This window comes from Natrix helvetica, assembly GCF_964273705.1.
Source record: "Natrix helvetica genome assembly, chromosome: 1".
Lineage (NCBI taxonomy): Eukaryota > Metazoa > Chordata > Lepidosauria > Squamata > Natricidae > Natrix > Natrix helvetica.
The window spans coordinates 44,718,478-44,741,126 of NC_138548.1; the positions used below are offsets into that span (position 1 = coordinate 44,718,478).

At 40.0% G+C, this 22,649-nt stretch overlaps 1 protein-coding gene across 3 annotated transcripts in view; it reads left to right on the top strand.

Moving 5' to 3' along the window:
- The first annotated feature begins 634 nt into the window (after positions 1-634).
- Positions 635-22,649, top strand: part of CLMN (calmin) — a 97,255-nt gene continuing 75,240 nt past the window's right edge. The window contains exons 1-2 of one of the 3 annotated variants that reach the window (XM_081939833.1): positions 635-990; positions 1,142-1,266. In XM_081939833.1, the coding sequence (XP_081795959.1) occupies positions 1,185-1,266 (82 nt within the window). In that variant the 5' untranslated portion in view covers positions 635-990; positions 1,142-1,184. Of the gene's footprint in view, positions 1,267-22,649 lie in introns of all 3 variants that reach the window. The other 2 variants (XM_081939834.1, XM_081939832.1) reach the window with 2 other exon arrangements.

Genomic DNA, 22,649 nt, shown 5'->3' on the forward strand with positions numbered 1-22,649 from the left:
CAAGGGGTAGAATTAGAAGGGAGGAGGGGGAATCCCGTTTATCCGCTTCTGCTCAAATCCCGAAGGCTCGCAGAATCTGCGGTTGAGAGATGTATAAATGTTTTTCCTCCGCCTCCACACTTTTCCCTCCGCCTCTCTCTCTTTCGCAGCTTGGGAGGTTTCGATCTCCTGCCTGCGCTCGCTTTTCTTTTTCTCCGCCGCCACACATGGCTTGAAGTCCCCGAGCCAGAAAGCAAAAATTATTATTATTATTTTCCCCCTTTTTGAACGGACGCCGCCGCCGCAGCTGTTGCCGTCCAACACCTGGAAAAGAGGCTCCTGCCGGACACCGGAATCTCCGTCCATCTTTTTTGCAGAATCTTTGAAGCTCTTCTCCTCCCTCCTCCTCCTCGTCCCAACCCCCCTTACCAATTGGCGATCGAAAAATGATTAATCGGGTTCGGGGTGGGTTTTTTCGTTTTTCTTTTCGGCCTGCAGGAAAGGGGCGGGAACCCGGGCGACGAGGCGCGGCTTGGAGCAGAGCGAGGCGCGTGAATGGGCGCCTGGAGTGAGCGCCGCGCGTCCCGCTTTCCAGTAAACATTAACCTGAAGCTGCGTGCGTGTTCCTCAGCCCCGACTCTCCCTCTCTCTCCCTCTCTCCCTCTCTCTCTCTCTCTCTCTAGCCAAACTTGCGGCCGCGTCAAGTCAGGGAGAAACGTCCCAGGATGCAGCTTAGAAACCTCAGGAGTTACCATCGCCGCCCTTTAAAAACTTGAGCCCACCGGGGGAGAGGGGGGAGGCGAGGCGAGGGGGCTTCTGGATCTGCTTTCAAGCGCCTACCTTTCACCTGCGCCCTCCCTTCTTCCTTCCCCGCCTCCCCTTTCGGGTTCGCGTAAGTTAAGTCTGGAGCCGGGGCGCTCTTGAGCCACCTCGCGGGTGACCGGTGGCTCTGGCTCACACACCCCCTCCTCTCCGTCCAGCTCTTCTCCCTTCCCCTCTTTTCCCTTCTCGGTAAGCAGTTCCTCCCACCCTCCTTCCCCGCGTGCTACCCCCCCTTCCTTTTCTTTCTCATTCTCTCTCCTTTCGAGGGTCAGTTTTGGTTTGGGGGAGGGAGGGAGGGAGGGAAGGCTGAAGTGCGTTGAAAGCTTCCCTGCTTTTGCAGCCGCGGTGTTTTTAACCATCCCCGCACGTCTGCCCGATCCCTCATGGCTGGGAGCGAATGGGACTGGTTTCAGCGGGAGGAGCTGATTGGACAGATTAGCGACATCAGAGTCCAAAATCTCCAAGGTAAAAATAAATATATGTCTCTCTCTCTGTGTGTATATATATATAGTATATTCTCCCTTCCTCCTCGTGTGTGTATGTTTGCATGCATGTGCGCGCGCGCATACCTCTGTGCCCAGGAGTGGGCTGCCAGATGGATTCGATTTAGAGACTTAAAAAAAATAGGATCCCTTCCTTTCCCTGCCCCCACTCCAGCCCCCCGTCTTGTCCTTAATTACGCCTGTGCATTTGAGCGCTGCTTCCTTTTCACGTGCTACTTTGATCTGCTGTGCTTGGAAGTCGAAAAAGAAAAAAAAAAGTCACGGTATTGCATTTAATGGGGTAGAGAGGATTGAGGATCAAATAGTTGCCGCTGGAGCAGCGGCGGGAGGTCGGGGAATACCGCTGGAGGCCCGAAAAGTTTATTGGGAGGGCACTTAATTTGTGTCGTATCGAATCTGTCTTTTTTTAAAAAAAAAAGTTGTAACGTTTAGATTAATCGGTAGCCGGTGAAATTTCTGTGGAATGCATCATGGCAGCTGAAGCTCAAACCACGTATTGAGTTCAGATGAAATTGTTAAGAAATAAATCATAGTTCACTAGTGAAATTAACCACTGGCCAATTTTGGGTGGCCATCTAAGCCCAGCTGATTGGTGGGAGTCCTGCCAAGCAACTTGGATTGGAGAAACTTTGTAAGATGCCATTCTATTATGAAATCAGGTTTTGCAAGTGCACATTCTTTTCTCCAGTTTTCTTTTCTCCCTGCTTCTTTCTAAAATATCATAAATGGATTTTAAAAATGAAAACAAAAGGGACATGCTAGGCTGATACAGCAAGGAAAAATGTAGGCAAAATTATGATATGTTGTTGCAAACATAGGTAACTTTTTCCTCTATATCATGCTTCTGATAAAGCAATTTCATCTTCTCTTGGGACATATGAAAAAGTCCACTCAAGTGTATCTGCTACCATCTAAAGCAAATAAAAGTTTCTGTACTATCTATCTCCAGAAAGCACTCGTGGTTAAAAGCATAGTTTTTCAGGAGATAAAATCGGATGAAATAACAGGTAACGTTACAATGAAGGCTTTTCAGAGAAGCTTTTGGGAGATGACTAATTTGAAGGAATGGCTAAAAACAGAACCTTACAGTTCGCCTTGTAGAAATGCAGTTTCTGGGAGCTAAAATTTCTGGAGCTATTTTATAATATAAAGACAAATATTCATGCCTCTGATGCTTTCAGGAATACCTACATTGTGGGTCACTATTTTTAAACGTAAGGAGAGAGGTTGAACATAGATTGAACACAGTATGATCAGTGATGCCTAACCCTTCTATAGGTAGGCCTTGATTCCCCTAGCCATATTAAGGGGCTTTGTTAAGGATGGAAATGTCCAAAGTCCTGTGTTAATGATTCAACACTTGCAGCGAAACACAGAATAACATTGGCTCACTTAAATCAATTATTTTTATATGAAAAAATGTTGTGCCTTATGTCAGATGAAGAAAGGACTTGTCGGTCTTTTACAATCCACAATATATTGAATATATTGAATTCTTCATTCCCCACAATTTCAGACCACCATTTAGGCCATGGCTGTCAAACTCAATTTCATTGAGGGCCGCATCAGGGTTGTGTTTGACCTCGGGGGGCCAGGTCAACGTCACCTGTGTCAGGGGCACCTGTGGTGGCCTGAGCACTCTGCCAGTGAAAACGGCCTCCTGAGCTCCATTTTTGGCTGCGACAGCCTCCTGCAACCCTCTGCCAGCAAAAACAGAGTTGGGAAGGCTGCCTGAGGCCCTCCCACACTCTGTTTTCCCTTGCAGAGGCACTGTGGACCGGTCCTTCACTGTTTCCAGGGCAGCCTGTGGGCCAGATCTAAGCACCCCCAGGCCTTGAGTTTGACACCCCTGATCTAGGCCTTGTAAGTCATGTAACCCTGCAGTATGATTTGCTTTGTAGAATATCTTTTGTATTTCAGTCCTCAGAACACTTTCACCTGAATGAGTCTGAATGATTGAGATCACAAAGCAACACTTTATATACATTTCTGAATGAAAATGTACAGTAGGAAGAACCATTATTCAAGAGTTTGTATTTTTCAAGTAAAAAGTTGCGTTCAGTCCTTAACGTTCCCAGACAGGGCTAGAAATGTGAACAATGAATAGAAGACTCCTGTCTAAAACCAGGAACTAGTGGAACTGCAGTAAACACAGTGATGCCAAAATGACAACAGATGCATGATACATCTGGGGTCAGGATAATCACTCCTAGCAAGCAAAGCAAGAATATGTTAATAGCACTTGTGGGATATGCCATCACATGTGTCTGCATTTTCCCTCTTCCGTGCTTCCCCCCCACTTACCCATGTCTTTAAAGACTATTTTGGGCGAAGAGACCAGTAGTTGTAAAACAATGGGCCTCTTGTCCTTGTCATATGTTCATAGAAACTAGAAAGACCCGGTTGCTAATAGAAGATACTTACATACCATCTCAAGAGAATTCTAGTGTCTGCTGCTTGACCTAGACATACTGCATTGGCTAATTTGATCTAGGGGTGTCAAACTGAAGGCTTCTGCCAAACGGACTCCCAATCTCCGTTTTCAGCTGGGACAGCCTTCTGCAACCTTCTGCACACATGCAACCCTCCCAAGCTCCATTTTCATTGGCAGATGGTTGCAGGAGGCCGTCCCAGCCGAAAACAGAGATTGGGAGCCTGTTTTTGCTGACAGAGCATTAGGCGCCCCTGACACGAGTGACGTCAAGCTGGCCACACCCAGCCTGGCCCCCCAAGGTCAAACGCAACCCTGATGCAGCCCTCAATGAAATCGAGTTTGACACTCCTGATCTAGATGCTACCATTCTTAAAAACACCCTCTGTTCTAATTGTCGAGAAGGGCTATTCCAGTAAAGGATTTTGAGAATTTTTCTTATAGGTTTTGTAAACATCTGTCTCCTTCATGGTATTTTTTTCATATTGGAGCATATTCTGAAGCACAAGTGAAGCAAGTGGAAAGCTGGTGATCTCTGCAGAATATCTTGACTCCACTTGAAAGAATCAATAAAATAAATGTTTAGTTCATTCATTCATTCATTCATTCATTCATTCATTCATTCATTCATTATGGCAAGACTAAAATGAACCCCAAATACATTTTATACAGTCATAAGAAAACTTAATTGCTTCATCCGATATCTCCATTATTCCATGGAATATTTTAGAAAGAATTAGCATAAATGCTTTTAGATTTACTGTTCCTTGTTAATTTAGCTACAAGAATCAAAGGAAGAACTTTATAAGGCATATTGAACTGTTGAAAAAAGGTATGTGTGTCTGTCTGTCTGTCTATCTATCTATCTATCTATCTATCTATCTATCATCTATCTATCTATCTATATCATATACATACATACATACATACATACACATAATGTTGATGAATTTATGACTTTATGACAGATTTCAGCTAAAAATGTAAGCACTTGAACATACACTCTAATGAATTGTGGTATTTAGTGTTTTTTCCCAAGTGACCAAGTGATTTTGAGATAGGATGTCTTTAATAGACCTCAGTTGACTATTTATTGACTTACTTCATTTATATTTGGATTTGTGTATCAAATGGTCTGCTAGCATTGGCTGAAATACAAGATAAAAGGGAGAACTGGATATTGTATCTGATGGCCCTTCTAGACTCTATCAAATAGATTATTTTTCTTTTATTCCACTTTTTCCCTTTGCAGGAAAGCATCCAAAGCACCTGCAAGATCTAACAGAATTAAAATAATAATCTAGGCAAGACAACAGTAGTAAAAACAGCATAAAAATACAATTCACAAAGCTAACCTATAAATAATTCATAAGAATTTAAAATACATCAAGAGTTTAAAATTTGCTAAAAGAGAAAGGTCCTTCAGTATTGGCAAAATTTGCCAATAAATATTTAGGGTAATTGATTCTTGCATGATGGTTAATGGTTTCGGGTAACTGCAAAAAGAAGAAAAAAAGAAAGAAAACTCTTATGAATCAGACTGCATTTAACAATAAAACATATTTTGCATCCTCTGAAGTTTTCTTCAGTATTAGAAACAAAATTAAGTGGTGCCAAAATCAACGGTGGACCTTTCTGATGTTATACTTAATATACTTACAATAGTTAAAAACTAAAGCTATTTAGCACTTTGGATTTGAATTTGATGTCTGTCTGCTGCTCTTTAAAATAAGCACATTCTTTTGGGGACTGTGGTTATTCTGCAATTAGCCTCAATTTGGGGGAATACACAACTAAGTATTGTGAGCAGGTGTTCCATAGCATTGCACAAACCAAGACTGATTTGAAGACATAGAACAAGAAAGCAGGGAGGGAGTTTTCCCACAAATAAATAAATTGTTTATATTCCTTTGTGCAATGTGGTCCAGCCTAACTCTCCTTATCCCCTTCACGGGGCTTTTGCATTAGATAACCCTCACAAGTAAAATAATTACGGTACCCAAAATATTAAAAATCATAGTAATTCATAGAGTCCATACTTTGCTCAGAACTGCTGCTCCTGGAATTCAATACCAAGGAACTTGAAACTTCCACACTTACCCAGTAAGAGCCAACAAGTGACATAAGAATCACTTGAATTGGTTGTTCAATTACTTGCTTAGAAATATGCCCAATAGAAATTATAGGACTTATAAAAGAAAGAATAGAATTATACTTTAAAAAATTATGTTGTTCAATTTTGGCCATCTGTCTAACAAGACAGTCTTTTTTTTTTTTTTTTTTTGCAAGGCTGCAGTCATAAAAAGGGTTGAAAAAAAATGCCAAAAGTGAAAATCTAGATTTCAACAGTTTATCTAATCAGAATTTGGCTAATGGGCTGATGAAACACATTGTATTTGATGTTCCTCTGAGGGCATTAGCGTTGGCAAAATCAGAACCCTCCAGCTTTGCTGCAATGAAGCAAAGCACAGATATCAGCTGCCCCATAGAGAAATATTTGGCTTATCAGAGTTCTTCTCAAAAAGAAGTGTTTCAGTGAGTACTTAATTGTAAAAGATAATAGACAGCATCTCAATATTCATTGAAATCTAGATCAGCATGTGCTTGAATCTCGCCTTTGAATTTTACGAAGTCATAACCATAGTTATGGCTAAGTACAATATGTGAATCCTTCTGTTGTAATTTATTAAGGATGGTAGTTAAAGCGAACAATGACTTGATGGGGTATGCAAACCCAAAACTGGTGAGGTATTACCACTAGAAGATTAGATCAGAATTATAGAGTGACTTTGGATCGATCATTATCGTTTATTACAATTGCATTAATTCATAAGGTGGCTGTTGGCATGTTAGCTTGTGCTCTGAACCTGTCAGTAAGGGTTTATATAGTAAATGAGCAAATACTAAGCAAGGCATGGCACAGAGCAAGGTGTAATGATAGCTATTATCTCTCGGGTTGTGTTAACAAAATATATTGTGTATCTATTTCACTTTTAGTATTTGCTAAAATCCTTTTAAATGACAGGAAGGCCACCAGGCTAATTTTGAAACAAAGTTTCTATTGTTATGATTATGATTACTAATAGCACTTAGACTTCTTTAAGCAGTTCTCATTACAATTTACTAACATTTCAACTTTCATAAATATCCTAGCATTCTCACTTACCTATTGTAATATTAGCTAGTTTGCATATTATTATTTATATGTTTATCTTCCTTTATATGCATTTTTGTCTTCACTGTTTAGCATCTTATAATTTGCTCCACTAGTATTAATTATCTATTCTTCAGCATCTGTTATTACAGAAATAACCTTTAACCAGCATTGCCAGTATTTTCATGTACTGGATTATATTTTTAATAACATGTATTGAATTTAAATGCTTATAAAGTTCACCTTAATTATCATTATGATGAAATAATTATTTCAGGCATGCTGATAGATTTCTAAGCATACCAGTTGAAAAAGTTTCTTTTTGCTGATCCTATAATATTTGCTACTATGGTTAATACAAAGGTTTTCTTATTACTTTAAAAGACATTTTCAAAACTGTAGAGTGCAGAATATTGCTTATCTCTGTGGGCATGGGAATATTTTAATATGAAGATATTTGAAGAAATTGCCAGACCCTGAAAGGATCCAGTGAATTGATTCCCATTCCCAAAATGACAGATAATACTGTGCCAGCTGCAGAGGTTACATATGTTAAGTAAATTTCAGTATTAGGGCAGTGATAGTGAACCTTTTAGGCTCAAACTGGAAGGCACGCACATGCACATAACAGAGTGCCGGAAACCTGGCAAGGCATGCGCACCTCGGAAATCGGACAACCAGCTGGCCAGTGCACATGCGCGCCTTGGCAACCCATCAACCAGCTGGCTGAGCTGGGGCAACAGCGTGTGTGCCCACAGAGAGGGCTCTGCGTGCCACCTCTGGCACTTGTGCCATAGGTTCGCCATCACAGGTATAGGGAATAAATTTAATGGATAAAATGAATATGCCCAGCTTCTGGGAAAATCTATCCATGTGAGCATGTGTTGCAATTTATAAAGCAAAGATATATATATAATGTAAATAAATCCTTATGCAATATCTGTTCAACATATGAAATATTAATTGCAAAGGTATGATGTAAGACTTGCTATATCTGTTGTCTTTATAAAGTGTTCTCTTTAAACTGGTTTGTCAATTTTTAAAAACATATTTTGAATGCATTTGTACTATATGTAACTCTTTTTTATTTGAACCATAGTTTATGAAACTAACTAAACCATACAACAATCACATTGGTTTGGTTTGGCATTAAAAAAACCCACATTTAGCCACAAAATTAGACAAGCACATTATAACTTAGCATGATGTCCAAATTTGGTCAAGGCATTTGTCATTGGCCTTTCTACCCAAAGAAACAAGTGAAAGGATTTATGCCTGTTTGACAGGACCAAGATGAACTTTGAACCTGTGGTCCTGTCATCATTAGCATTACACTGTACACCACTGTGATAGCCAGCAGTAAAGTTTCTGATAAGGATTGATTGTGAAATTCCAGTGTCCTGATTGATGTCTGACCATCTTAATATACAGTATGGCTTTATTGGTTCTAGTTTAGCAGATTGTAGAAATCCAGTCAATTGTAATTTCTTCAGTAATCTTGGTAAGAAAATCAGGCCATAGAATATTGGGGAAATTAGGAGTTTAACGTGCCAGAATTGTGATGTAACATATGCTACAGCAGTTCCCCAGTTAAGTGTCCACTTTGTTTATTGATCCAATGTAAATTTTCAAAGCACCAGAATATTTTTTTTGAAGTACCGTACTTTAGCATGGAGTGCTTTGGCTTAGAAGTATGGAGAAATGTTTGCTATCTCTCTGTCTAGCTATCTTATCATTTCACAATAAGTAATGCAGGAATTGAAAACCTACCAGTAGTTTATTGTGGTGTCAAAGGCAGCTTCACCTTTTAAAGGCTGTTCCAGAGCACATATGTAAAGGTATAAAATCTAGGGATGGTAATATAGGTGTCTTTAAATTATCTTAAATTTAGGAATGAATTTTCCCTGGGATTAAAAAAAAAAGAAACAGTGATTGTCTAATATTCTTCGTAATATAATGTAAGAAACGTTTCTTTGAATACAGTAGAATTAATGATTGAGACCAAGTATGCTCATCTTTTTGGATCACCAACGATTCCATGTTGAAAGCTATTTCCGTTAGCATACATATTCTGCAGTATATAGAATTTTCCATAGTTTGAGATTAATAGAAGGTGCATCAGAGTGAAACAGCCGGACAAATTTACATGTTTTGCATTGACTCTTTCTGTTAGAAATCTTTAGTCAGAGATGCCAAGATATTGCAGATAGCAACGTAATAGACAGAACTTTAAATTTTACTGACTTGATAGTATGAAGCTAATAACAGAAGAGAATAACAGAGTTGGAAGGGACCTTGGAGGTCTTTTACTCCTGCCTAGGAACTACATCAACTCTTTTTCAGTCTTCTGGTAGTTGCCCAGTGCTCCAGAATCTTTGAAAGAAATGGTTCAATGGTTCTGAGATCATGTCTGCCAGTTCCTTCAGAATCTTGGGGTGTAATCCATCTGGTCCTGGTGATTTGAACTTGTCTACAGCGGATTGGTGTTGTCTTACTATTTTGTTGTCTTTTTTTGTATTGTATTCCTAATCTGTCCATTATGCTACTGCTTTTGATAGGTTGGATGCTGTGACTAGCTCTAAATTCTTTTTTTTTATTTGGCAATTTGCATGCATCTATAAAAATACTGGATGAATCTGTTAGTGTAGAATATGCAATAAATGTGAAATCTACCATAGTGCAATTCATGGCATTCTTCTTATTGGCGGGCTTTACTCTTTCTTGTGTGGTTTGGTACAGTTTTGTACAGCATGTAGTTGCTAAGAGTCAATAGAAATTAATTATATGTTTTAATGTAAGTGTTCTATCACTAATGTCACACCGATTTCTTCTGCATAATAGGGTCTTCAGAGGCATGCAAAATAAAAGGTACATGATATGTAAGAAATATTTGACATGTGATGCGATAGACTATTATAGAGTTTGCAGATTATTATGTTATAGTTTTGTTTTGACTATGTAATGTGTCACTTCAGCTGTTGTGGCCTCTTCAACAGCATTATTCAAAAGGTTTTAAGACAATCTTAGTCCATAGCTGTCTTTGTGTCTTATGCCAGATAATTTCATAAATTACTTCTGAACTACATAAACACATTTTGTTGATTTCTCAAGGTGGGGCTTAAATAGCTAGTTACATATGTCCAGATAGGTGTATATTTTGTTTAAATTGGGTCTATTCCACTTAGCAATATTTTGATTAAATAGCGCCTTTAGATAAATTCATTTGATATGGCTTGCCTAGTGAATGAAATGGTATGTGTGTTTCTGTGTTGTAATGTAATGGTGTATTCATTAGTAAACAATTGAAATGTACCTCCTAGTTAGAACTTGCAATTTTAAAACTGTCTCCATTTTCAATTAAGAATCTTTTTGCAAATCAACAGCCTGTTTGTTGAACAAGCATTCGAGAAAGTATAAATAAGATTTGCAACTCAAAGGGTGAAAAATGCACTTTCCCCAAACCTCCTTAAAACATTTTTTTCACTCTTGGCACCATTACTAGTTGCCATGGTGCTAGGAAAGACACGGTTAAAAATAATCACACCCCAAATAATTAGGCAACAATACCATTCTAATTTTACCACTTACAGATTTTGCATTGAATTCACTATTCCCAATCTGGTACCTTCCAGATACATTATATTACAACATCTATATTTCATAGCTGAAACAGCCAATGATCTGTAGCATAGAGAGGATGAGAACTGCTCTGTATGTATGAAGGCAGAAAAGTGATGTGGGTCAACATGTGAAAAAAATTATCTACTGTTTTCTACTATTGGTTTATGAGATGTGTATAGTCTTTTGGACTGGGAGGCTATAACAACACATTAAAATTGGGATAGTTTAAATATGTTAAGCTTTAGCACATTTTACATCTTTGTATCAATCTTGATTAATCAATTATTTAATCAAATATAGATATAGATGTGTATATGTGATATGTGGGGGTAAAACTCAAGATGGGAAAACATATCTAATACTCTGGTCTTGGAGCCATTAAGATCATGGCTATAATATTTTAAGTTATTAGCTTAATATGTATCATTTTGCAATTTGTAATCTTGGGAATCCTTTTTTAAAAAATGTCCTTAGGGTTTCCCAGTTTTCCAAGTTAATACCACTACTGTGAAAATTGAACTGGTTGCCAGTTGGCTTCCAGGTGCAATTCATTGTATTGATTAGCACATTTTAAAATCAACTTCAAAGACTTTCACAGCTCAGGATCTGAATATCTCTGGTGAACTGTCTTTTCTCTGAAATCAATGCTCATCCACTTAGATCTAGCATGGAATTTGCAGCACAAATCACCAGGCTCAAATTATTTGCATAGGACATCTTATGCAAAGACTTAGCTCTGTAGTCAAGCTTCTGATGCTGGGAAAAATGGAAGGAAACAGAAGAAAAGGACAATTAGAACAAGGTGGATGGATTCAGATATAGTGATAATAGGTGAAATAGATGCAATATTGGAAAACCTGAAGGACCGTGGAGATGATCTATTGTCTCTATTCACTAAGTATTTACAAAAACCTGATGGTACATAATCCATTAATCAGTTAAACCAGTTCATATATACATGAAAAGATATACTTACATATTTACAAAATGTGAGGGTGTACTCACTTTCAAAATCTTTTTCATTTTTTCCCTGGAAGTTTATAGATTGTTTTATTTAAGTGAGTATGCTGTTTGTATATTCAGCTGTTTTGTCCATTTTTTCAAATTTGTATTCTGATTTTTTTTTAAAAAGGTATGCTATGTACCATGTCTGTTTGTGCCAAGACCCCAGTACAATTTCATAGTTCTGTAAAACAAATTTGTCCAATCAGTTTTCTGTTTCAAGATTGCAGACACCATTACTAAGGAGCGGAAGTATTTATTGCAATTTAGGCAAATAACAGTAGACAGGATTTAAATTCAAATAACTACTAGAGAATGCTTGCCAAAACAGTGTCAATTATTGTTCAAGAAGCAAGGCAGTTCTCCAAATATGTTCTAAGTGTCATAGGATACGAAATCAGCCACTCCAAGAGTTAAAAGGTCATAAACAAGAAGCAGGAACTAGAGTCATGAGCTGGAATACTGAAAAGTTATTTCCAACGAAGTCTGAAAGCAAAGCAGCTACCTCAGTGGTGGGATTCAATTTTTTTACTACCAGTTCTATGGGCATGGTGTGCTTGGTGCGTGTGGCTTGGTGGGCATGGCAGGAGAAGGATACTGTAAAATCTCCATTCCCTCCCCACTCCAGGGGAAGGTTAGTGCAAAATTCCCATTTCCTCCCAATCAGCTGAGACTTGGGAGGCAGAGAATAGATGTGGGTGGGGCCAGTCAGAGGTGGTATTTACTGGTTCTCCAAACTACTCAAAATTTCTGCTACTAGTTCTGGTCAGAACCTGCTGAATACCACCTCTGATACAGATACAGAGTTTAATAAATAAATTCAGCTTAATAAATACAGGCTGGAAAAAAGGGACAAGGTTGAAAAAGATAGTAATACCAAAATTGCAAAAGAGTTACTTCCATCTCCTTTCCTGGCTCTATCTTGAGATGAGAAGCTATATAGATTTGATTCATAAATGAATGAATGAATGAATGAATGAATGAAATGAAATCTCTGTGATTATAGTGTGTGGTACATTTCTTCTGAGCCTAGATTGGGGAATCAAGACCAACTTGCTTTTTATTATTTCATGGGCTCCAACTACGGAACATTAACTTTAACTACCAAAGGTTGTGACTGGTTCTCCAGAACTGGTCAGAACCTGCTGAATACCATCTCTGACCTACCTGAATCTGCAAGTAGCTGACTGCAATTACTCAGGCCTCACCCTTTGTCTAAAGAAGAGCCTCATTGAATGGTGTTGCACTGTTGCACAGCTGCATGCATTGAGACCTGGGGCTTTGTTGGGGAGGGAGTTGTGCTTCATCATCTGACTGATCCAGCTGTCCAGGAGATGTCTGTGGTTGATCAGCAACCTCAGATGAATCATGGCTTAAAGATTCCTAAGGCAGATAATTCACAGGTTCATCTGTAGCAACATTGTCAGTCAAGGTCAGATTCTGAATCATTGCTCAGAATAGGCTACATTTGGGAAAGGCTACATGTCATTTGCATGATGTGTTTCAAAAGCTGAGAAGGGTGCTAAGCTATATTGACTGTACAGTGCAATGAACCATGAAGTTGGAAAATCATTCAACTAATATTCTATCCAAAGTAAGAGAACAACTTTTCACCATGGAATCAAATGTCAATTATTTGTTGGGAGCTGAAGAATAGGGAAGTGGCACTTTAAAAAATAAATAAATACAGGCAGTGATACTTCAGCCACAGTAGCAATTCTTAACTTAATTTTTCACTAATAATCAAAATATTTATCCTAGTGAACAAGCAATACCTGTAATTGGGTTAAAGAAAAATATGTTTCTGTTGATGCTACAGAAGACAAAGTTCAATGAATTGTAGTTCAACTGCTTTCTGTGTTGAAATATACGAAGTATATTTATATGAATATATGAAGTAGTTCCTTTACTCTAGGCTAACTATTTTATATTCACTGACATTGCCCTAGAGAATAAAATATTCCCTAAATAGCTTTTACAATTTTATTGCCATTTCATATGGGGTCTATTTTTATATAAATGATATCATATTTCTCTTTTGGGGAATACAAGATAATGTTTTTTTTTATCAACAATCACATTGCGTTATTATGCTAAACAATTATTTGCCTTAATGATAGTTTACTGAACAAGATAGAAACAAATGAGTCTTGCAGGCAAGCCAAATAATCAGAGCACATGTGGTCAGGCTGTATGATGAGTCTCCTTTTAACCTTAAGTTTGAACTACATATGAACCAAAGACAGAATAATAAAGGAAACCACAAAGAAACCATGCATCCTCCCTGCATAAAGCCACAGAAAATAGTTGTTTCTTATTGCCATTTACAGCCATAAAATAAGCCATGATTTTGTTTTACTTGCTCTATCTACATATTATGTTAAGCCCCTAACTACAGTAACTACCTGTGCCTTTCGTTTATTGTAATATGTGAGCCCATCCATTTAAAGAAGAACAGGTGTAGGAACCGCTTATGCTATTGACATTATTAAATCCTGCAGCAGTATAGCCAGAAATAGGAAAGAAAAACCAATATAAAAACTCTGGTTCTTGTTTTGGTAGCATGTGGCTTATTATTCTGATCATTTTATTGTCAACTAAGGAGCTGTATAAATGTTCTCTTCTGATCTCATCTTACCAAAATATTCTGATACGTTGATATGAACTATATTATAAGAATGTAGCTGAAATAAATGGCTGGCTGGAAAGTCTGGGAGTTATAGTTCAAACACCTGGAGTGTAGGGATTTGGAATAGACTCCCTCAGATATAAAAATTAGCTCCTATGGCAGGGGTCCCCAACCCCTGGGCTGCAGCCCATTTGGAACTGGGCTGCACAACTGGCAGGCGAGTGGCAGGCATTTGCACTCACATGGGTGGCGGGCATTTGCACTTGCACTCGAAGCTCCATTTAGAGCTGTGCCCACTTGCATGCCTGCAGAAAGATTGGGGATACTAGATATAACTAATACGTTAAAAAGGAAACATTTTTGTTTGTGAATAGTGTGTAAACGAGCTTTTGTTGTTTCTTTCAAATGGCGTGTAAACATAGTTTATCTCTACTGTATGAGTATGCCCCAATTTAATTGCATCAGCTAAGTCATTTAGCACTACCGCAGCATAGACTTGAGAGGGAAGTCCAGTCACTTGTGGTGCTCCTGATCAGTTTGCACTTCCACAGTTAAGTCAAGGCAGTGAATTGGTACAAGACTTCTCACAAAGCGTGATCTCGGAATATTATGGTCTTTGTTGATTATGCTTGTTATTATTTAGTTTTACAATGGAATGTTTTCTATGTTTTATTGCATTTTTATTTCATTTCATTCTGTTAAATGCTTCCCAACTGCATTTTAATCTAGTCTGGGTGGCTCTCAGGAGTGCTGGGGGCTACATGCAGTCCACAGGCCATGTGTTTGCACTTCTGCTATAAGCAATGGAAAAATTATGAGGGAGTTTCCTTTACTAGTTCTTTTAAGCAATCCAGCTAAATTATGGTCATTAGTCATGACAGTAATTAAGCTACCATGACACCAATTAACATTTTTGGGGACCTAATATTTTTAGATTTCATTTCTGAACTATTTCAAGAATTTGGGGCAATTTTCTTAATTCCAATTAAGTTGTGGGAGTTCCAGAGGGGAGGCATAGCTTGCTAATATCGGTACTGTGAACTCTGACTAAAACTACGGGGAAAGTATGCCAACATCTGGGAAGAAGACAGGGGTATCAAAGTATACTGACAGTGTTAAATTGCCTTCTCCACTGGTACTCTCCAGGTATCTTGTATTGCATTGTGTTTCACTATACTCAACTATGGTCAAGAAGATAATGGGAAGTCATAATCCAACATATCTGAACATTAGAAAAAGCTGGATCACATCTTTAAAGTGTCCACATAATGCTACTTTTATATAATTTCAATCTTTGTTCCACATTGTACTCCTTCTGCTGTTCTTGGGTCTTTATTTCATAGTAAAGAAACAGCTTATGAACAGATGGCTTTTCTTCGCCAGTGGAAGAATGGCAAACATCCAAATGCAAGATTTAGGATTTCTTAGCCACTCAGTTATGCATTTTGTTTATCATCCTGGGTTGCCTTTGCAAAAAGTATAGAGGTCTCTCAGATGCATTTGCACACCTAGGCATAGCTTTTCAAGACAGCAGACGGTGTTGTTTCTGGGGCAATGAGTCTTCAGTCCATCCAGCATTCACCTTTGTAGAATATTGCAGTCTGTAGCAGACATACAGAACCATTGTTGTCTTTTCCCTTTATATATTATTAAAAACCCTCTAGTGTTGTTCTGAGAGTTGTGTGTACTATTAGAATAAAGTGTCATAGCTAATATGAAGTGTGCTTTTAAGTAACGATACGTGCAAGATAGTCACTACAAGGGATGTTATTGTCTTATTTAAGGTTATTGGTTCATGCCATGCTTTATAGGCATTGTCGCAAAACCTGGAACCCTGTATACCTAGATGATATAATAATAATAATAATAATAATAATAATAATAATAATAATAATAATAATAATAATAATAATAATAATAATAATAATAATAATAATAAATTTATTTCTTAGCCGCACCCTCTCCCGAAGGACTCGGGGCGGCGTACAATAAAACACATAAAAAACAATATGGACAATACACACACAGAATAAACGAACACGCGTACATGGAGGAGGTATGAAGATAAGAAAAGACAGTTAAAACATAGTTTAAAATCCCCTAATAAAAGTCTAAAAGTCACAAAAATTAAAAAACCCGTCAGGAGCAGTGTGAACGAACTATGGTTGAGCCAGGCCAGCTACTTGAAATAGGTGTGTCTTGAGCTTTATCCGGAAGGCGCGGAGGTCAGAGGTAGTCCTAATATCCGGGGGAAGGTCATTCCACAGGGCTGGGCCCGCAACGGAGAAGGCTCTACTCCTAGACGCCGCCCCCCGACATTGTCTGGTGGACGGCACCTGGAGGAGTCCCTCTCTGTGCGAGCGAATTGGTCGCAGGGATGTATGGGGCAGGATACGATCCCGCAAGTAGCTAGGTCCTGAGCCATGGAGCGCTTTAAAGATCGTTATCAAGACCTTGAAACGCACCCGGTAGACCACAGGGAGCCAGTGCAGCTCGCGCAGGAAAGGTGTCACATGGGAGTACCTTGTACTCCCCATAATTACCCGCGCGGCCGCGTTCTGGACCAACTGTAGTCTACGAGTGCATTTCAAGGGAAGCCCCATGTAGAGAGCGTTACAGTAGTCCAGGCGAGACGTCACCAGCGCATGAGTGACTGTGCGCAAGGCATCCCGGTCCAATAGGGGGCGCAATTGGCGCACCAGGCAAACCTGGTGGAACGCCCCCCTTGCCACAGCTGTCACATGGTCATCCATGGACAGCCGAGCATCAAGGAGGATGCCCAAATTGCGCGCCCGCTCCACCGGGGCAAGTTGAACGCCCCCGATGGCCAGAGATGGAATTAACTGGTTGAACCGGGGGGCCGGAACCCACAGCCACTCCGTCTTGGAGGGGTTGAGCTTGAGTCGGTTGTCATCCATCCAGACCCGTACGGCTTCCACACACCGGGACATCATTTCGACGGCCTCGTTGGGGTGGTTCGGGGTGGAAATGTACAGCTGAGTATCATCAGCGTACAGATGGTATCCCACCCCGAAACCACGGATGATCTCACCCAGCGGCTTCATATATGTGTTGAACAGGAGCGGCGAGAGGACCGACCCCTGTGGCACCCCACAGGTAAGGGGGCACAGAGTCGACCTCTGCTCCCCTGTCAACACACGTTGCGTCCGGCTGGAAAGGTAGGAGCCGAACCACCGTAAAACGATGCCCCCGACCCCCAACCCCTCCAGTCGGCGCAACAAGATACCATGGTCGATGGTATCAAAAGCCGCCGAGAGGTCTAATAGGACCAGGATAGAGGAACAACCCCTATCTCTGGCCCTCCAGAGATCATCCACCAACGCGACCAAGGCCGTCTCCGTGCTGTGCCCAGGGCGGAAGCCGGACTGGAGCGGGTCTAGATAATCATTTTCCTCCAGATGTCATGGAAACTGATAAACCACCACACTCTCTACAACCTTCGCCAGAAAGGGAAGGTTGGAGACAGGACGATAATTGGCCAGATCCGTAGGGTCCAGGGAAGGCTTCTTGAGCAAGGGTCTCACCACCGCCTCTTTCAAGGCGGCTGGAAGGGACCCCTCACCCAACGAAGCGTTCACTAGGCCCAGGAGCCAGTCGCGTGTAACCTCCCAGGATGCCAGTACAAGCCAGGAGGGACACGGGTCCAATAAACATGTGGTGGGTCGCAGTCGTCCACGCACTCTGTCCAAATCCTCGATGGCAACCGAGTCAAACTCCTCCCAGATAGGTCTCTCAAGACTCGCCATGGACGCCTCTACAGGACCACTGGAAGGGACCCAATCCTTCCGGATTTGAGCGATTTTATCCTGCAGATATTTTCCAAATTCCTCTGCTCTACCCTGTAAAGGGGCCTCCCGCGGCCTCTGAAATAAGAGGGAGCGGGACACCCGAAACAGGGCGGCAGGGCGGTTCTCTGCGGATGCAATGAGAGTGGCACAATATTGACGTTTGGCCACTCTCAATGCCACAAGGTACGTCCTTAAATGGGCTCGTACCTCGAGATTAATAAATCCGTCATCAAGGTGGGCCCTCGAAAGGGCGGAGGGCCACACCTGCGAGAGGGGGGACTCCCGCAGTAGGATGAGATCTGTTCTTGAGTACATATAATGATGCTAAAAGCGATGCAATCAGGGCCAGGGTGCCATAGATGATAAAATGAGGCAGCAGGCCAGGTTCCACATAGATGGTAAATAAAGGAATAATGAGAAGACAGCAGGAAGATGGTAAAAAAGATGGAGGCCGGGAGGCAGTCCATGATGTAAGTAGGCAGACAAATTAAATAGATGTTTGATGGTTGTTGTTTTTTTTTCCTAGTGGGTTGATGAAAAAATGGTGGGGGTAATCACGCAGGCGCACACAGTAGTTGGCTCAGAGTCAGATGTAAATAGTCACAAACAAAATGGCAAGTGGGCAGGTAGTTGTACAAAGATGTTGGTGGTTAACGAGGGGCACCTGGGCACAGTCTTAGTCTTAGTCTTAGGAGGCAGATAGCAGATGGCAGGGGTTGATGGCAGGGGTTGCTAAATCCTCTGCCTCCTAGCTCTATGTCCCCTGCCCCTGGTGCCACAGGTCTCCTCCCTCTGCCAAGCTCCAGGCTCTAGGCTCTAGGCTCCAAACTCTAGGCTCCAAACTCCATAGATCTTGTCGTGGCCTGCCCACCCCCTATTTCAGCAACCTCACCCTTCCATTCGGCCCTGCTGGCATCACCGATACCGCCGTCTAGCCGCCCGGGTTTCTGGGAGCCATCGCTGCCATTCTTTTCTCTTATTTCTCTTTTCTCTTATTCATTCTGCCTCACTCTGCCTCGCTCCTCTCCTCCTCTCCTCCAGCCGGAGCTCCGATCATGGCTCCGCCTCCAACTCTCATCTCTGCTGATCTCGGCTTCAGCTGGGGCAAGGTGGAACAAACTTCTTCTCCTCCTGCCTATATGACCACCCTGGAAAGCCAAATTAGGCTGTATGGAAAGCCAGGGTGGTCGCTGCTCTTAATCCTCGGCCCTCCAGGTGGAAAGAGGGCCGGGGGGGCACCCCCCCTGCATCTGCGAGCTGCAAGCTGCAGAGCTCAGAGACCGGCAGCCATTCCCCTGGAAGCTCCTCCTCCTAGTCCACATCCACTGCTTAAGTGTAATTTAATTAAGTGGTTGATAGATAAATATGTTATCAAGATTAATATTGGGATGATTTGGATTCTAACTACAGGTAGTAAGCTAAACTAAAATATTTGTAATAAGAGGTGAATAGGAAAGCAGCCATCTGGAAGTCTTTCCTTCTATTTTTGGACCAGTTGCTGAAAATCCTGGTCCTCCAGATGTTGCTGAGGTAGAGTTCCTAGGGTCCCTCACAATTGGCAATATTGACTGAGCTGCTGAGAGTTTGGCAGACCCTACATTCCCTATTCCTGCCATTGATCACATACCTGGCTGTAGTTTCTTATTTAAGAGCTCAGTCAGCATTTTTGCACATGTTTTTCAGGCAGGTGGTCTAGTTTTTGTTCTCTCCAAGGTTGGAGATATAATAACCTCCATCCTTGAAGACAGCAAACTCTTCCAAAGTTAGGGAAGACTTCTGCTTGAGATTCTATAGAGCTTCAAATAACAAATACCAGTATGTAGTACATGTAGCATAACCTCAATCAGCAGGCTATTTGATTCAGTGCAAGGCAGCTTCATGTATTCGTTTAAAATCAGAAGGACAATTATTTAATAGAACTGAATGCTTCTGTTAAGCAGAATCTGGAACTTCATCTTACATTCATTCCCCAAGAGAAATTATGATAGAAGTGTAATAATTTATTTAATTAAGTTTCATGGAGTAGCATTCCTTGTTATAACAGTATGGTTTAAATAAAAGTAGGATTAGGAAGACTTGTGTCTACTAGGAGTGGGGCCAAGAACAAGTAGCATGTGAATAGCTCAGAGTGCAGATCTGGGTCTGGTTGCTGCTCTGGACAGAAAAATCTTGTGTGTTGATCCAGTCAGAGCCTAAAGCAATAGGAGAGAAATTGTGTTTTAGCTGTACATTGAAATAGGCCAGATGAGAACTGCAAAAAAAGAATCTAATATTTAGTTATTCTGTTTTCTTCAAGAAATGAATTTTCTCCAACAACATAACCATTCTTCATCACTTGAATTTCACGTGACAAATCTGGAATCTGTTGGTCTGGAATGGAATTTAAAGGTTATCTTGCATAGGGAAACAAAATCAATATTGGCCGATATAAATAGAATATAACAGTGCTTTTAAAAATAAAAGCAAACCATCAGGGAGTATGAATAGAAAGCTGTGAAAATCTGGTGTGTTGTGTTACTGTTTAACAAATTGAACAGCCCAGGAAGAGTGTTAGATTCAGACTGAATACACTTTTGCTGGAAAAATGGGATTAAGTGCACCTAACTCATGCCCAAGAATTTTGGATTAGCTATCTGATTAACTTAGAACAACCCCTTTATTTGTTGTGAGGTCTTTGCACATTTTTAAAAAAATATTTTTACATTCACTTGTATTTCTGTCCCTTGCCTGAAACCCACCTACATACATACACACTTATACAAATATGAATCTATGAATGACTGATTGAATCAAGGTTGATTCTTATACTTGGAAAATCTGCAACGCTTGTGGAAGCAGATTGCTGTATCATTAGTTGTTTTGTTCCCCCTTCCAAAATTTTAAACTCCGTTAATCTGGAACGTTCCATTTTTCAGCAACCTGTTTTATCAATAATACCTAGTTATGGGTATTTCTCCACCTGACATGACCCTGAAATCTTCATAATGAAAAACAAATTATTACATTGAAACCCCATAGTAAAACTAAGCTTTTGGTGGATAATGTGACAATAGGGGTGTCTTTTAAAAAGGACAGGAAGAAGGTTGCAGTTTAAAGTAGTGGGTGCTTGTCTATGTATGGTACTTTCCTCCATGTACAAAGACAGTCACATTTGTTCTGTTCCAGTTGTTTATCAAATTCCTCTACTGTTTTTTCCCCACTGGAATTCTAAATGTAATATTGTTGCAAGCAGAAAAACAAGAAAAAGGAAAGGAAAGCATTTAATATGGAATTGCAATATGATAACATTGGTATGTCATACGCCATTCTTCCTCCAGTTCCCAATTCCATTTTATAAATGGATTCTCATGTCTTCTGTACATGCAAATTATACGATGGTTGGTTGTTGGTTTCTCTAAGTTTCACATTGCAATTAGTGTTCATACACATCACATAAAGAAAAATGGATAATATTTGCAAGGACAAGTCCAGGAATATGATAACTAAATAAATCATGGATTAATATTAATCTACTTCTTCTGAATCATTACATTTTTAGTTCAGTTGAGAGAATTAGTATATGAAGATGGTAGATTTGGATTCTGATGATTTTAGTGAATTTACTGTACGTTTGATTAAGACAGACACAATCTTGCATTCTGCATTTAATTTTATTTTTCTTGCCAAGTGTGCTTCCGTCCAGGAGGTGCTTTTTTTTTCGCAGAAAAAAATATTTTAATGTAAATGATTTTAAAGCAGCCTCATCCTAATATACTGCAAATATCCAACCCAGAATATTCATTGCCTGGCCAGCACTAAAGTATAGAAAAGGTGCTACAAACGGAGATGTTTTGGATTAAATGTCTCATTTTAGGATACTAAAGCCTCACTTAAAATACAATACAATACAATAGCAGAGTTGGAAGGGTCTTCTAGTCCAACCCCCTGCCTAGGCAGGAAACCCTATACCATTTCAGACAAATGTCTGTCCAACATCTTCTTAAAGACTTCCAGTGTTGGGGCATTCACAACTTCTAGAGGCAAGCTGTTCCACTGATTAATTGTTCTAACTGTCAGGAAGTTTCTCCTCAGTTCTAAGTTGCTTCTCTCCTTGATTAGTTTCCACCCATTGCTTCTTGTTCAACCTTCAGGTGCCTTGGAGAATAGTTTGACTCCCTCTTCTTTGTGGCGACCCCTGAGATATTGGAACACTGCTATCATGTCTCCCCTAGTCCTTCTTTCTCTTAAACTAAACATACCCAGTTTCTGCCCAAGTATGGCCATGGTAGAGGCAAATAGGATTTATCAAAAGAACATTGTACATGGCCAAGTAAAGCTACTTGAAAAAAACAGCATTTTAAAAAAAGAAAATAGAAAAATAACACTCAAAATCATGCAGTTACAATCTATTTGACCCTACTCATTCGTGGAAAGATTATTCCATCAAATTACAAAAAATAAGTTTTTTTTTAAAAAAAATCTGATTATTGTGTGAATAATCATTAGTTTACTAATGTAAACTAATAAGAGGCCAATGATCCTGAATCCTTTTATACCTGATTGGTAGCCATTTAGTGATGTAATGTTCACCTTTTACTCTTATTCATTCTTATGTTAGCTTATTTTTTAAATTTTATTCTGCTTTGAATAGGGAAAAGAGAATCCTAGAGGATGGAATTAGGAAAACATTAATTCTTTATTTTGAATTAGAAAAAAAGAG